Source organism: Megalopta genalis, chromosome 7, assembly GCF_051020955.1.
Source record: "Megalopta genalis isolate 19385.01 chromosome 7, iyMegGena1_principal, whole genome shotgun sequence".
Classification (NCBI taxonomy): Eukaryota; Metazoa; Arthropoda; class Insecta; order Hymenoptera; family Halictidae; genus Megalopta; species Megalopta genalis.
In genome coordinates this window covers 19,500,803-19,515,447 of record NC_135019.1, presented here as the reverse complement: position 1 = coordinate 19,515,447, position 14,645 = coordinate 19,500,803, and the positions used below count along the sequence as shown (strand labels likewise).

The 14,645-nt window shown below is 36.4% G+C and overlaps 1 protein-coding gene across 2 annotated transcripts in view; it reads right to left on the bottom strand.

Moving 5' to 3' along the window:
* Positions 1-14,645, bottom strand: part of p130CAS (Serine_rich_CAS and FAT-like_CAS_C domain-containing protein p130CAS) — a 162,121-nt gene that overhangs the window by 10,350 nt on the left and 137,126 nt on the right. For both annotated transcript variants that reach the window (XM_033469348.2, XM_033469349.2), the window contains exon 4: positions 1,470-1,596. In XM_033469348.2, the coding sequence (XP_033325239.1) occupies positions 1,470-1,596 (127 nt within the window). The remainder of the gene's footprint in view (positions 1-1,469; positions 1,597-14,645) is intronic.

The following is a 14,645-nucleotide window of genomic DNA, read 5'->3' as shown; positions in this document are numbered from 1 at the left end:
TTGGTAACCGATAACATGGTAGTATAATGTTTTCGTGTTTCTAAGGGTTATTGCGTTTTAGAGGCTTTATAAAGTAATGTTAAGTAAATATTTATAAAGTGAATATGAAAATGGCTGACTCGATGTTTTTGGAAAATGGATGTAGGCCACTTTCAAGATAAACGGATCAAATATCAAATCTTCTTTGAACATTGGGAGAATTATTAGAATCATTTTGTATAACAAATTGTTGCACCATCCCCTACATTTTGCATACTTTCGGATTTTCTTTTATAGCATTGTTTAATTCGCTCTTATAATTTCGACTATCGACATTATAAAACTCTTATTAGAGCCATTTGTATAAATTAGCGTCTCTACGTTAAAATAAATAATTTTCAAACAAAAACCTATTTACCGAGGTACGTCAATTTTTGTACACCTATATTTTTGTCACTGAGGAAACCAGTACTTCGAGGTTATACAAAACGATAAGGGGATTCGAGGGTGTCGTGGAAATTCACAGGAAATTCTTAATCTCGTTACGTTGTCGTGGACGACGCATCAAATAAAGTTTATTTATGCAGGATGAAACGACCACGCGTACCTCCGGTTGAAGATGAAGGCAAATTGCTAGTGTCACTCGAAGAAATTGCTGTTACGATTGCGTCTATTCGTTACGGATGATCAAAGCGAGTGGATGAACGTTGACGTTTCTGTGTCTGCTATACAGACTGGTTCGTGTATACTGAACACTTAATTAGTTCCGTCCCTATTGACTTTAACGAAAAAGCCATAATTAAACTGCAGATCTTCGTCTACGTCGAAAGCTTTAAAGCACAAAAGAAACTTGAAGATTGACGAAAATGTATTCTTCTTTTATGTTTGCAGCAAGGAATTTCCTTTTTGTCGAAATTAATTTTGTTCAAGTTATATTTCAAGTAATATTCATATAATCAACGATTTGTGTAAAGATTCGTAGTTTAGCAACAATTGGACTGCAGATGTTTATGCAAATGTAAATCTTTATGATTCATGTTTTGAATTTTAAGATACAGAAATCCCTATATTAAACGTTTCACAAAGTTTCAATGAAAATAAATATAATACATTTTATTAAACTGCTGCAAATTTATTTCATCTGCAGTGATAGCATCTGATTTGCATTCTCTGATAAGTGTAAGTAAAGATGTTTACAATAAAAAGATTGCAAAGGATTGAAACGTAAAGACGAATACAATGAAATTATCCAAAATAAAAGAACATTAGTAAACAGTTTACAATAGTATAATTTGTATCCTACAGTTTCTGCGGTATTCGTTACAACGTAATCCCATCAATTTTGCAATGGCGACATTGCAGACCGATTTTATCCCATAAATGAGAACCATGCGTATAAAAATACACGTTTTCAATTTCGAAGCGATCAAAGCGTCCGCCTGTGTTTCGAATAAATCGTACGTAGGCCGACAAAGGGGCTTGTAACTTACCCGTGCTGTGCAATTGGTCGTTGTTCGCAGTCAAGGGTGAATCGTGTCTCGATAGCGGCGCGGGGCTTCCCCGATTCGCTGGTAGATCGTAAAAATACACATCGCCGCACTTCTGAGGAGTTACCACCTGCACAGAAAAAAAATGGAAATCGATTAGTCACCACTCGTTTCGATTTTACGGTTCAATTTAAATTCAACATTTAAAATATTTCTTTCGTTATTTCGAATAGTTAATTGTAACAGTTGATGTAAATCGCAGTCTTTCTTCATGAAAGCGCTGTAATAACCTGTCAGTCTCGTTACGAAGATTTTGAATATGATGTTTGGTAAGAATTTAGAAACTATAATAATAATAATAATAATAATCAATATCGGACATATACATATATACAAGTAACAATCCTATATTTTCTAATCTATGAAATCTGAATGTTATGAACTTCTTTCAAACTGAAATAAAATTCGTCTCTTCAATTATCAATATGTAAATATTAAAGTAAAGGTTGCCATAGAATAAATGTAAATTTTCTTCCTCGTGTAGGAATTTATTAGCGAAAAAGAAGTGCTAATTAATGTAATAAATCTGCAATCCTTTTATCACTACACCGTTTTCAAAAATATCTAATTCATAAATGAAAGTTTCTCAATGAATTCTGTAACAATTATACCGGTTGTTACAGTAAGCCAATAATTTACTTCCAACAAGGTAATCTAATCATTTCATTTGGAACAATTATTAATTTTTATTAATATTAAAAGAAAATTTTTAAGTTTCATCTATGAGTCTACTTTATTCTGATGTTATATCAGAAAGAATTTTAATTATCTTAATCTCAATAATCTCAAAAGAAAGTTTTATGAGATCCTGCTGCAGACAACTTCACAATTAGCTATTGAAACAGTTATTACAAATTGATTAAGGGACTAAAAAATCAGCCTTCGAATATTAATCTTTTGTAATGATGTTTTAACATATTACAATTATTTACAGAAGGAAGATAAAACTAATTAAGAGAAATAACTAATTTTAGTTCGCAGAAACACCCATGATCTAATAATTAGTTACGAGAGATATTAGTTGCTTAATCATCTTTCAATTTAATAAACGAGAAATTGTGGCAAATTCCGGAACGTTTCTCGCACGGATCTGTTAATAAAGTTACTGGGTCAAATGCAAACTCGTTCGTTTGCCTTCTAATTTAAAGCTAGAGCCCCAAGAGTTCTCCTGAGTTCTTTTTATTTCGTTGCAACGTTAATTTCATGAATCCGTTTATTGAACTTCCTGGGAAACTCGCAGCAGAGCGACGCCGGTAATTGTCCCTTTCTTTTCATTCATAATGAAAAATGAATGTTTCCGTTACATTATATTGTACAACGAAACAATTATACGTACAACAAACATTCCTTAAATCAGTTTGCGATGCGATTTTATCGGAATAACGGAATTCGTACATAGACCCGAATTTTCATGAGCCGGCGATCCATAATGTTGCGCTCGTAAAATTGTCGACATTAATCTGTGCCGCCTATAAACGCGCGAGCCGTGAAATCCTTTTAAACGAACGGGGGCAGAATGAAACGTTAATTGAAACGGTCCATAGCGTGCAATTATAAAAGAAGTTCGATTTTCAAGTAAAACCCAATCATACTAACTCGTCGCTCGCGTATTTTGCACCACGATTAGCCTGCGGATCTCTTTGCAATTACGGCCATTTTTCTTCTCTCCTTTCGTTTTACTATAAGCGGTTATAAAAATTAATTTTCTTCGCAGCTCCCCTCTAATAAAATAATGGAGGACAACCGAAATTTATAATACAGTCCACATTCTGCTTTAGACCGTATTGTTCATAATATAAATAATAATATAATAATATAGTATAATATATATATAATAAGTATATAATAATCTATTTCCGATCGTTTTTACATAGATTTCTTTACAAGTTCGAGTAATCACACGAGCAATTTGCACACATCTTTCTTAATTTATGGATTTTTATATGTTCTTTTTTTCTTTACTATCTTCTTGCTTATACATTCGTTTTTGTGATATTACTAATGGATTATATCACTCGTATATAATAAGTAATAATAACAATGATATAACGTCATTTATTTATTCATATATTTATTTATTTATTTATGTCTAAACTGTGGAATTCACGCGTTCATAGCATTTTCGTTTCCTTGAAACTCACCGAAAAAAGTCCGGGAAGGTTTTTATTTTCTCTGAAAACCTATAAAAATCTTAATAGACGAAACAGATTTTTATCTTGATTGCAATTTTTTTAATACTGATCCATAGAATCTATAGTAACGACATCGACGATCATGCCGGTGTGTTCGACATTTCGCGAATCGATTCGAAACTTCTGCCTCGGAAAGTCTAGTTTCACCGATGTTTCGATGAGAAACTCAAACTTCTTTGGAAACCAATCTGAAGTTTGTACCTCCGTTGACATTTTAATACAAGTTCCGAATGTGTACTATGATTTACGCAGGAATCGGGTTCCCTTCGATGGATATTATAACGTGCACGATTTTTCGGAAGTCGATATTACTATACCGAGGTGTCGAAACGACAATTTCGGAATTTTTGCAAGTAGCTTGAAACACACCCACCCACACCCACACCCACACTTTATGGGTTTTTTTCATACACGTATAGCAACACCGCATTGGATTGCCGCGCCCTTAAAGCCCGTTTCGTCGGACTCGAACACCCTGTATACTCTCGTGAGCACGCGAAGCGCACTTGCCTTCTTTCCAACCGGTGAACCGCGAACCTGCAAGGGAAAATGCAATTTCGTCGACAAAACTGGAGCGAAGGAGAGGGCGGAGGGGCCCCCGGCTCGTGGAAAGAGGAACGGGGGATGCAGAGGCAGAGTGGAGAGCAGAAGAGGGAACGAGGAGGAGGCATGCATCCCCCTAGAGCGCAATCACTGGGCTCATCGTCCGCTGCTTTACAATAATAGAAGCTCTTCAAACCTTGCGTTACACATAAGCGTGCTACACTTTTATTCTGCCACCTTCCCCGATTGCCAGGTAGCGGCAACTGAAAGATGTCCTCGCACCAATATCTGCTCGTGCAAGGCGCCTTTGTTCCTTCTACGAAATCGAATATCACAGGGAATTTGCACGATAAATGATGCTTGGAAAATGGATTTTGGTTGCTGTTGATATTCGATATATATATAAAAGAGAACCCAATTTTCCACCTATTGGGTTGTCCGGAAAGTTCGTGCCGATTTTCGGTAGGTAGCGTGAGAGACCTGACTGAATATATCACAACTATTGTGAAAACAAATGACATGTGTACATATTCTAAAAGAGATAACTTCAGCGAGGATGCTGTAGCCGAAAGAACTGTGCGGAAGTGGTTTGCTCGGTTTAAAGCTGGAAATTTCGACCTTGAAGATCAAGGACGACAAATTTTTTGCCAAAACACCTGAGAAGTTCTGGAAGGACGGTATTCTCAAGCTGCATGAAAGATGGAGAAAGGTTGTGGAACAGAATGGTACCTATATAATTTAATAAATGTATACCAATATTTAAATGAGCTGCGTTTTAATTTTCCTAAAAAATCGGCACGAACTTTCCGGGCAACCCAATATATATTCGATCCCGACGGTAGTTATACGAAACGCTCGAGTACGATTATCATTAACCCTTTCAGTGTTCACTAAAATCAAAAAGTATAATAGAAGAAATATATACATTTTGTGTTATTTTTGTGACTGTACGTTATATTTTTATTAGAGGAATGCTACTCACACTGTATTATTAGATTCTTTTTTGTTACATTAGATTTTTATTTTATATCAGACTTTTCATAAATACCGCAAATTAAATAATATCGCTTGGTCTGGTTCACATATCGATTCAACATTGGAGAACTTTGATCTGAAATACAGCCAATTGGTGAACGGCAGAGCACAAACAGAATTTTAGAGAATACGAACTAGGGTACTGGAGCCGGTTATTGCGGGATAACCAAGTGCTGTGGCTTTGATTCCTTTCCGGCCACTTTATATTTATCGAATAAGATACATTATATTTTGTTATTTTTTTATCTTGTTTCTTCTTGAATAAACTTTATTTCTTTGTTATTTTTATTTTTAGGTAAAAAAGATATCGACTCATTTGTTCACAACCTTTTCCAATTGTATAAAGAATTAACGAATCATATACCGCATGATAGATTTGATAAAAAAAAGTAATTTTGAAGACTTTCTACCTTGTACAATTTGCGAATTATAGCAATAAAATAAAAAATACAGCCGAATATTTGGGAATTAATTTCCGCTCCTCAAACTGAATTCACGCGAAAAAAATAGTTTCAGAATTTTTTGAATTTCCGGGTATGGGGATCATTCCTTGCCACCATCCCTCGCTATTGGCTTTTATGAACACCGTAACAGAATTAAAAATGAATGCTAATCATGGTCCCCGTAGTTCCAATTAATCTCTGAAAAAATCCAACATTTCCCACGCATCGATCTAATAAGCACCAGCAGCTGAAACTTCGTGGAGCAGAGCGTACGCTCCAACAAAACCACCCCATAGAAGCGAACATCGTTGTCTGCATCCTTCGTTAAACACGCAGTGCGCATCTCCGACGATATTTCCTCCCAACAAAGGAGCACCGTTCCGTTATCGGTCGCCATACACGAAATGCAAAATGCGAAACGCGAGTTTCGAATTCGTTTATTTCGGCGAGTTTTTCTAGCGGTTCACCGTTGTCGTCATAGCAACCATTAGGCGTGATCGGCGAATGAAATGGGGCCGAAATGATTTGCGGTCAGCGGTCGATCACGGTTTATCGATGACGAGGCCTCCCACGGGAGTCGGCCCGGTACTTATTCCAGGGAAAGGGGTGTGGCACGTCGTTATTTCGAGGGTTGGCACACCGCTCGCCGCTCAGCGACGATAAGGACTGACCCACATTCCCCGTGGATACTTCTCTGCCAGGATATCGAGCCTCCAGCAGCTTCAGCTACCTCCTGTCCTCATTTCCGGTTGATCGAATGTTCCTGAAAGGCTCGGGACTACTTAAAACAATGAGGTCGAGCTGCTGGAAAATCGCTAACTGTCAACAGTGCACGCCCCTGATGTCAGAACAGCGCAGTCAGAGACCCCTATGACTTTGCCACGACTGTTGTGGCATTGCGAACCCCGTTCTCTTTGATAACGAGCAATTAAAATGGTATATTCCGGTCGACCAGTTAAAAAATATCGACTTTTTAATTGCATTTCCTTCAGGTTCGGAAGAACTTCGATTATCCGGGTCTACAATATCAGAATTCTCTTCGGTTCAAATCCGTTTAAAATGTAATCAGTAGACTGCGGATTTTATGCATTCCTATCAAAGTTGATGAAAAGGGAACTAAAACACTAATAACTAAACTGTGGATCTTTATGCGAATTCTTGGCTTTGTACGTTATTTTACAAAATTCAGAATTAAAGAAAAGTTTCCTTCGTCAACTAAATGAGTACACATTGTGAAAATAAAATGAAAATGCTATTAGACCTCGTTAATCTATAAATTTTCTTGCGTTTTAAAAGTTTACACGTGCCATAAATGCATAAAAATCCGCAGTCTACTAATAACATAAGGAGAATGTGAGAATATACTATCCCATTACTTCGAATTTATCCAAATTATTGACAAAAGAAGTATATCTTTATTTCGACATTTTTGCTAGAAATTAAGTAACAACTATTTTATCGTAAACATCAGTGGAGATGAAAACTAGCCCTTGTAACTATGAAATCGTTCTATCATCCTAATATTTGTGCATGTGTTTTTAAGAATATGTCTGAAAAAGAATTTTCTTTAATTCGTAAAAGGACGAAGTTATAAATGTTTGAAGTATGTGTACATTATTAATAATAAACAAACTAATAAAACTGATACCGAAGTTAGGTCTAAAAGTAATTAAAAAATGCAGTGGATATAATGCATAAAAGAAAATTTATTTTTCTTTAATAAGAATACAGTTTCATGCTGAAATAAATAACTTTGAAATAAATTGAAGAAATTCTAACAATTTCCTATTGGTTTCTCAAATTTATTTAATTTTCTGTGAGTGTTCTAATACTTTTGGAGGAGAGTGTATGCTAGAATGAATATATTGCAACGAAAGTGGTTCTGAAGTAATTAATACGTTCCGGCGCAGTGTACTATCTTAAATGCACGAAAAATAACGGTTGGTATTACAACTATAACTTTAAACGCACGATGGGGTATTAAATCTGCCTGGGAAACTAGCCGCAGATAAATCGCCCGAAGATAATTACCTCCAGCCCCACCAGCAGCCATTATTACACGACGCAAGATGCAAATGCATCGAATCCACCCTGTATCCTCCGGAACGAGCTTTTCCGTTGTTAGTCGCCCCCAACATCGATCTTTCCTCGGCGCACTCTTGTTCCTCGATCCCGTCTTCCAATTTCAAGCCGTAAATTAGCCCCGTTGCCCCGAATTCACCCGAAAAGCAAAGATAATCCCGTTTCGTTCGCATTAGCTTCATTCGCGCCAACCCCTATGCGACGAAGAAATCCCTGCCGAGAGTCTCAGCCGTACGTAAACCGGTCGTAATCAGATTTGCCGCGGCGCTGAGTCACTGAATCGAGCACAGACATGATCGAGTTTGCGATCGAGCATCGACGAACCATGATGTCGCGTGCGAGTCCCATAGAATTTCACGCATCCGCGCCATAAACTTGCTGGATTTGTCGTATTCATACATGCACGAACTGTGTTACCCTTCCACGATATTTCCGATCGCTTTGATCACACAAATGTTGATTTTAGTCGTTTCGCAGCTAACAATGTGGCTCTATCGATTAGGCCGTATCACGTGAAATGTCGAATTTGTGTTTATTCAACGTCCGAGCGGTGATTCGATCGGTTGCTATTCTTTGTTTGGTGATCGTCTGGTATCTTTGGAAAATCATTGGAACGCGGATTTTAGGAATTCATGGCTAGAATTATTAGCTGAAATGTAAAATTGTAGCGATCGTAAGAACGGTTCAATAATATTGTTACGCTACATGTTTTGAACTTATCAAAATTATTAAACGCGCAACAATTTATTTTTATTTCATTTCTATCTCTTATAGTCGTCTTCGTAAATTTCTATTTTGTTGATCTTTTGGAGATCTGTAGGCTAATAATTATTTGGCTCCGGATCTTTGTGCAAATTAATCAAATCAATCAATGATTTCATTAATCAGTTTCTAAATATCTAAAGAAAGGACACACTTAAGTTGACGAGACTGTTCCTTGTGGTGAACATAGAATAATTACACAATTAATTTTCATCGGTATGTACGTTTCCTTGCACTTTACAAATCTGCGGGTCTAGTAATTATATTCAATATTCTGTATGTTACATTCTATATTCTATATTTTATATTTTATATTTTATATTTTATATTTTATATTTTATATTTTATATTTTATATTTTATATTTTATATTTTATATTTTATATTTTATATTTTATATTTTATATTTTATATTTTATATTTTATATTTTATATTTTATATTTTATATTTTATATTTTATATTCTATATTCTATACTCTATATTCTATACACTATATACTATATACTATATACTATATACTATATTCTATATTCTATATCCTATATCCTATATCCTATATCCTATATCCTATATTCTACATATATTCTATATTCTATATTCTATATTCTATATTCTATATTCTATATTCTATATTCTATATTCTATATTCTATATTCTATATTCTATATTCTATATTCTATATTCTATATTCTATATTCTATATTCTATATTCAATATTCTATATCCTATATTCTATATTCTATATTCTATATTCTATATTCAATATTCTATATCCTATATTCTATATTCTATATTCTATATTCAATATTCAATATTCTATATCCTATATTCTATATTCTATTGCATATTCGCAGCGAAAAATCCTGAAGTATACCATGAATAGAGTACGTTCCAAAAATATGTGCACCGGAGCGTATTCTTGATTTTGATTGATTCGCGTCCAACCGTGTTCCTCAACGAAATGGCGGCATGTTCACGGGCGCATACACAAAGCTCATAAACTCATGTGGGGCACAGTCGTGTCTCCAGGGCGTTGCTCATCATTTATCGGGGAGGATCAGCAGCATCCAGTTGGATTAGCAACTCCCTAGTGACATTCGCAGGGTTCTCGACTACATGTGTCACATATTTTAAGGGGTCCAGCCAATCTAATCGTAAGATGGAAATTGCGAGCGACGAAGGCCTCGTGTTCAGGCTTGGTTTTTGAGTCAGTAACGATTACGGCCGACTAATGGCGGCTTTAGTCTAGTGGCAAACTAATTAGAACACCAGATTGCTTCACGGAACAGAGTGCTACTTTCTTAATCTTACAATAAATGTAAAATTTAAATTTAAAATCGGAACGAGAACAAAAATAAAGTGGCATAAATTAGGTAGTTGGGGTACCTAGCATCGTAACAATTCAGAGAAATTGTGTAAAATCTTTGTACAAATTGTTATTTTCGTGTGCTATTTTGTAAAATTCGGAATAAGAAAAAAACTGCTTTTATCAATTAGGTCTTTTGCGGATAAAATGAATGCGTGGCCAATTTCCGCTAAAATGCACAACTTCTTGTATTCGAAAACTCTCGCACCATAAATCCATGAAGATCGGTAATCTGATTATGACTAGTCTGCGGATCGTTATGCAAATTCTCATTTCTACGGGGTGTCCTATAAATTATGTTAACGTCCGAAATGGGACGAGGTAATTTGACATAATTTTTTCCTCAGCGAAAATACAATCTGCGGCTTTGTTTACGAGTTATTGACGAAATACAGTGATCAATGAGAGGCGAGCTCGGCTGACGGCCGAGCCAATGAACGGTGCTGGTCTTCGTCCGGGCCGTCTCGTGCCAGCCGAGCTCGCTTCTTATTGGTCACTGTTTTTCGTTAATAACTCGTAAACAAAGCCGCGGATTGCATTTTCGCTAAGGAAAAAGTTTCTTCAAATAACCTCAGGAATCACCCTTTTCCAGGTGTTAACATAATTATGGGACACCCTATATTGACCCTATATTGACTTATGAACAATAAAATAAGCGAATAATTTTATTCGTTCGCTAAATTTCTTGTAGTATGATTAACATTAATATGGTACAAATATCATTAATTCTTATTTATATGCATCTTTTTCTTGCATTCACAAATTTTATACAGACCATAGATGCTGAAAAATCTGCAGTTCAGTTACAATTACACTGCGGATTTTCTGCATTTGTGGCAAAAATGAGTATATATAATTTGAAACAGTGGAAAGATTAGAAGGGGCTAGAAATGTTGGTATGCTAGTTTGAACTTATTAAAAATATTGAAGAGTGTGAAACGATTGGGCTTGGCTTCTATATCTTGTGCTTAATGCAGACGATTTTTATATTACATAAAAGTCCGCAGTCTAGTTGCGATTAACAAAAATTGTTGTGTTATTGTTCGAAAAATCATGCATTCGTACGAGAAACTTTGAATAAAGAGATATCCGTGCGCGTTTCGTTGCATTAAAACATTTTATATTTATTACACACGCGTGAAGATCGGCAGTCCAATTGTGACGAACAAAAATTAGCAAAATTTTATTATCCATATAGAACTAAAGATCACAAAGATCCACAGCCTAATTATGAGTAACAAAAGTCAGTAAAATATTCTTAGCTTATCCGCCGAATCGAACATGTCTAAATAAGTTCATTGTTTATAGAAAAAACGCGCATTCATAGGGTATACCTTAAACAAAAGCGTAGCCAACAAACGAAACAAGTTTTTCGTTTATGTAATCTTCTGAATAAGAGTCCATTAAAGAAACGTCTGGCTCTGTGTTACGATCGCATTAAATCCTTTCTTTGCATCTTGCCGGCTCGCGCAGGAACGCCTCTGCAAGCTTCTGTAATTATCACGGTTTGCTTTCCATATTTTCATCGGTTTAGTCCGCGCTCGCCGTCTGTTTGCTCTGTTTCGTAGACCGCGGAGTCGACGCACCGGTGTCACCGCTTGTTAATTAACCGCTAGCCAACCTTTAATTATCGCAGTTTTTCCAACGTTGCGAAACTTGCTCGCGCATCGATGGAATGCGACAAGAGCGACGATGGTGATTTCGCACATGCCGGTTTTTCTTCTTGCGTCGCAAAGCAACGCGGATCAGCCATGATTCGAGTTCAAGGACAACGTTTCTCGAACGCGTGCTTCTATTAGCTGGAACGAGGATTTATCGGAAGAATGATTTCTTAAAAGAACGAATAATTGGAATTTAGTTTCGTTGTTCGTCGTTTTATCCAGCTCCACATAAAATAGAAATTGTAGCAGCTGTTACTGAAGTTCTCATTCTTCTGTATTTTTGTGCGTGTTTCTTGGAGCCAAAGTACAGATTACGATTAGACTTCGGATTTAACACTGAATCTACCACCACCGGTCAAACGACCGGTCTCACATTTTTTATTTTCAAATTGTTGAAATTATGAAGACTCTTTCTTAAGAAACGATCGAATCAATTTCTTTATTCAAGCATGCATTATGATAAAAATGGCGAAAGGCTTAAATCAATACAGTCTTTTTATCGTTATAAAGCAACACACGTTAGGTACTTTTAGGGCTCAGTAGATTTAGTATTAATAATTTAGATTTAGTATTAATTTCCTACCAGAAACTTGCAGTTGACGAAGAACATTTTTATTTTGCATGAAGATCTGTCAATCATAATTGTTCATTTTCTGTGTACGATTCTATCAATTGTAGAAAATGAGGGAATTGTAGAAAATATTAGTCGGACCATCATGTCCCATTTAGCAGGTACATTAATCCTATATCTACAAGGTGTCTCATAATTATGTTAACACCCGGAAAGGGATGATTCCTCAAGTTATTTGAAGTAACTTTTTCCTTAGCGAAAATTCGCGGCTTTGTTTACGAGTTATTAATGAAAAACAGTGACCAATGAGAGGCGAGCTCGCCTAGCGCTAGGTAGCCGAGCCAATCAGCGGAACTGTTTTGGTCACTGTTTTTCGTTAATAACACGTAAACAAAGCCGCGAATTGCATTTTCGCTAAGGAAAAAATTACTTCAAATAACTTGAGGAATCATCCCTTTTTGGGTGTTAACATAAATAAATAAGATATCTGATTATTTAACAAAATTACAGTATTCGTAAGTTGAAATTTTTGTTCTCAGTATATTTCTCACATTCGGCTTACAAAAACCTAGAAGAAATATCGAGATTTGTAAAAATGATGATAGAAACGACGGTGTCAAGTCTGCTGGAGATTGTGTCCGGATTTGAAGGCAATCGGACAACCAGATCTTGAAACATCGTGCCAAACATAGCAGAAAATAAGGTTTCGAGGAAAACTTGTTCGAAATTTTTCTTGTCTGAGATATAAAAATGTGTACACATATTTCAAACATTTACAACTTCATCATTCTCACGAATTCAAAGAAATTGTTCCACAAATGAATTCCTAAAAATTTTACAAGAATAAAAATATAATGAAAGAAATATTGATATTTATGAAGCAGCATACCAAAATATAGTCCTCCTATAACACGCTTCGGAATTCGTTCAATGTTTTCGTGTTACCAAAGAGAACGAATCTTACAAAGTTGAAGCAGTTATGGCAGTGTTGTATTTATTTCATGATCATGATTAAATAATCCTTTTGTACAGATATTTTTAACAACATATAGCCAAAAAATATACAATAAAGGAAATCGATTGACACTGAACCTACTGAGCTGTAAAACTAACCAATATAGAGCAGTGTGCAGAATTACAGACTCAAAGTAACTTTTACATTGTTATATATGTATATTTATTTATTTATATTATTATTTTTATATACAATATATTTATATTATATATTTTAACAAATACACTGTATTCTTATATTACTATCTTCTATTATTTAAATATTACCAAAAATGTAAAAGTTACTTCGAGTCTATAACTGTATATTGCCTTATAAGAATTACAAGACTATATTTATTCGAACCTATTCCACTTGATTTCCCATTCATTTTCATCGCGACGCAAAATGACACGAGTGCTGCAACATGCAATTTTATAAGCCACGTTATCATGCATTCAATTTCGTATAGCGTTTATTTTTTGAAATTATTATGCACTTCGGTGTAATGGCCAATCGGTTCATTAAGTATTCCCATTTTATTCTGTCTTTTATTCGAGCATCAAAAGTAAATCGATATTCCGTACGCTCGGACAAAATGTGACTAATTATAGTTTGAATGTCACAATTAGTTTCAGTATAAATCACCTGCCTATTTTTGCGGCTCATTAAAATAAAATAAAAACTATCCCCGGACGTGTCAAGAGTTCGGTTAATCACAGCCTCGCCTTGGATATATGAAAGACCCTTGAATTCGACAAAAATTAGGTTACAAAGGGTTACAGCGCTGGGCACGGCTGTTCCTCCGGCGTCTAAAATGCCGTGGACAGTGACCGCGAGGGGCTAATCGGCAATGTTCGCGTCACGAAGACAGGGGGTTGCCGGAATCGCCGGAAATCCGGGAAGGGTGGCGAAGGACGTCGGCGTCGAAAAGATAAAAGCGGACGCGGCCGGTATAATGCAGCTGGTTTCGTGAATTAAAGCTGCACGCGATACCACTATTACATTCTTTCCCGGTATGAATCGAATAGTACTATAGTAGTGGCCTCTCGTAGTAGGTGGGGGGGAGGGGTGGCAGCGGGGAGCGGCAGAGTCGAGGCTGGCTTCAAACTGAAAAAGAGAGGGTGGGGGTGGATGGTCGGGCTTGTGTGCGAGGGGGTGGGAGAGTCGGTCGATACCGGCGTCGCGGCGCCAACTGTGAAAGCCGTGTTACCCTGTGAACGTTGAACAGAGAGGGAGGCCGAGGGAGGGCCGAGAAGGGTGCGGATAAATGGAGAGGGATGGAGCAAAGGGGACAGGAGATGCGATGAAATAAGGAAGAGAATAACCGGGGCTGGGCTGGACAGAGAAAGCAGACGGGCAAAGAAGAGGAACGCGTGGGTGGAAACGGGTGGAAAGGGGGTGGAAGGAGGCAGGGCAAGAGAAACAGAGGAGATAGAAAGACGGTCACCATGGAAACGCGAAAGGAGACT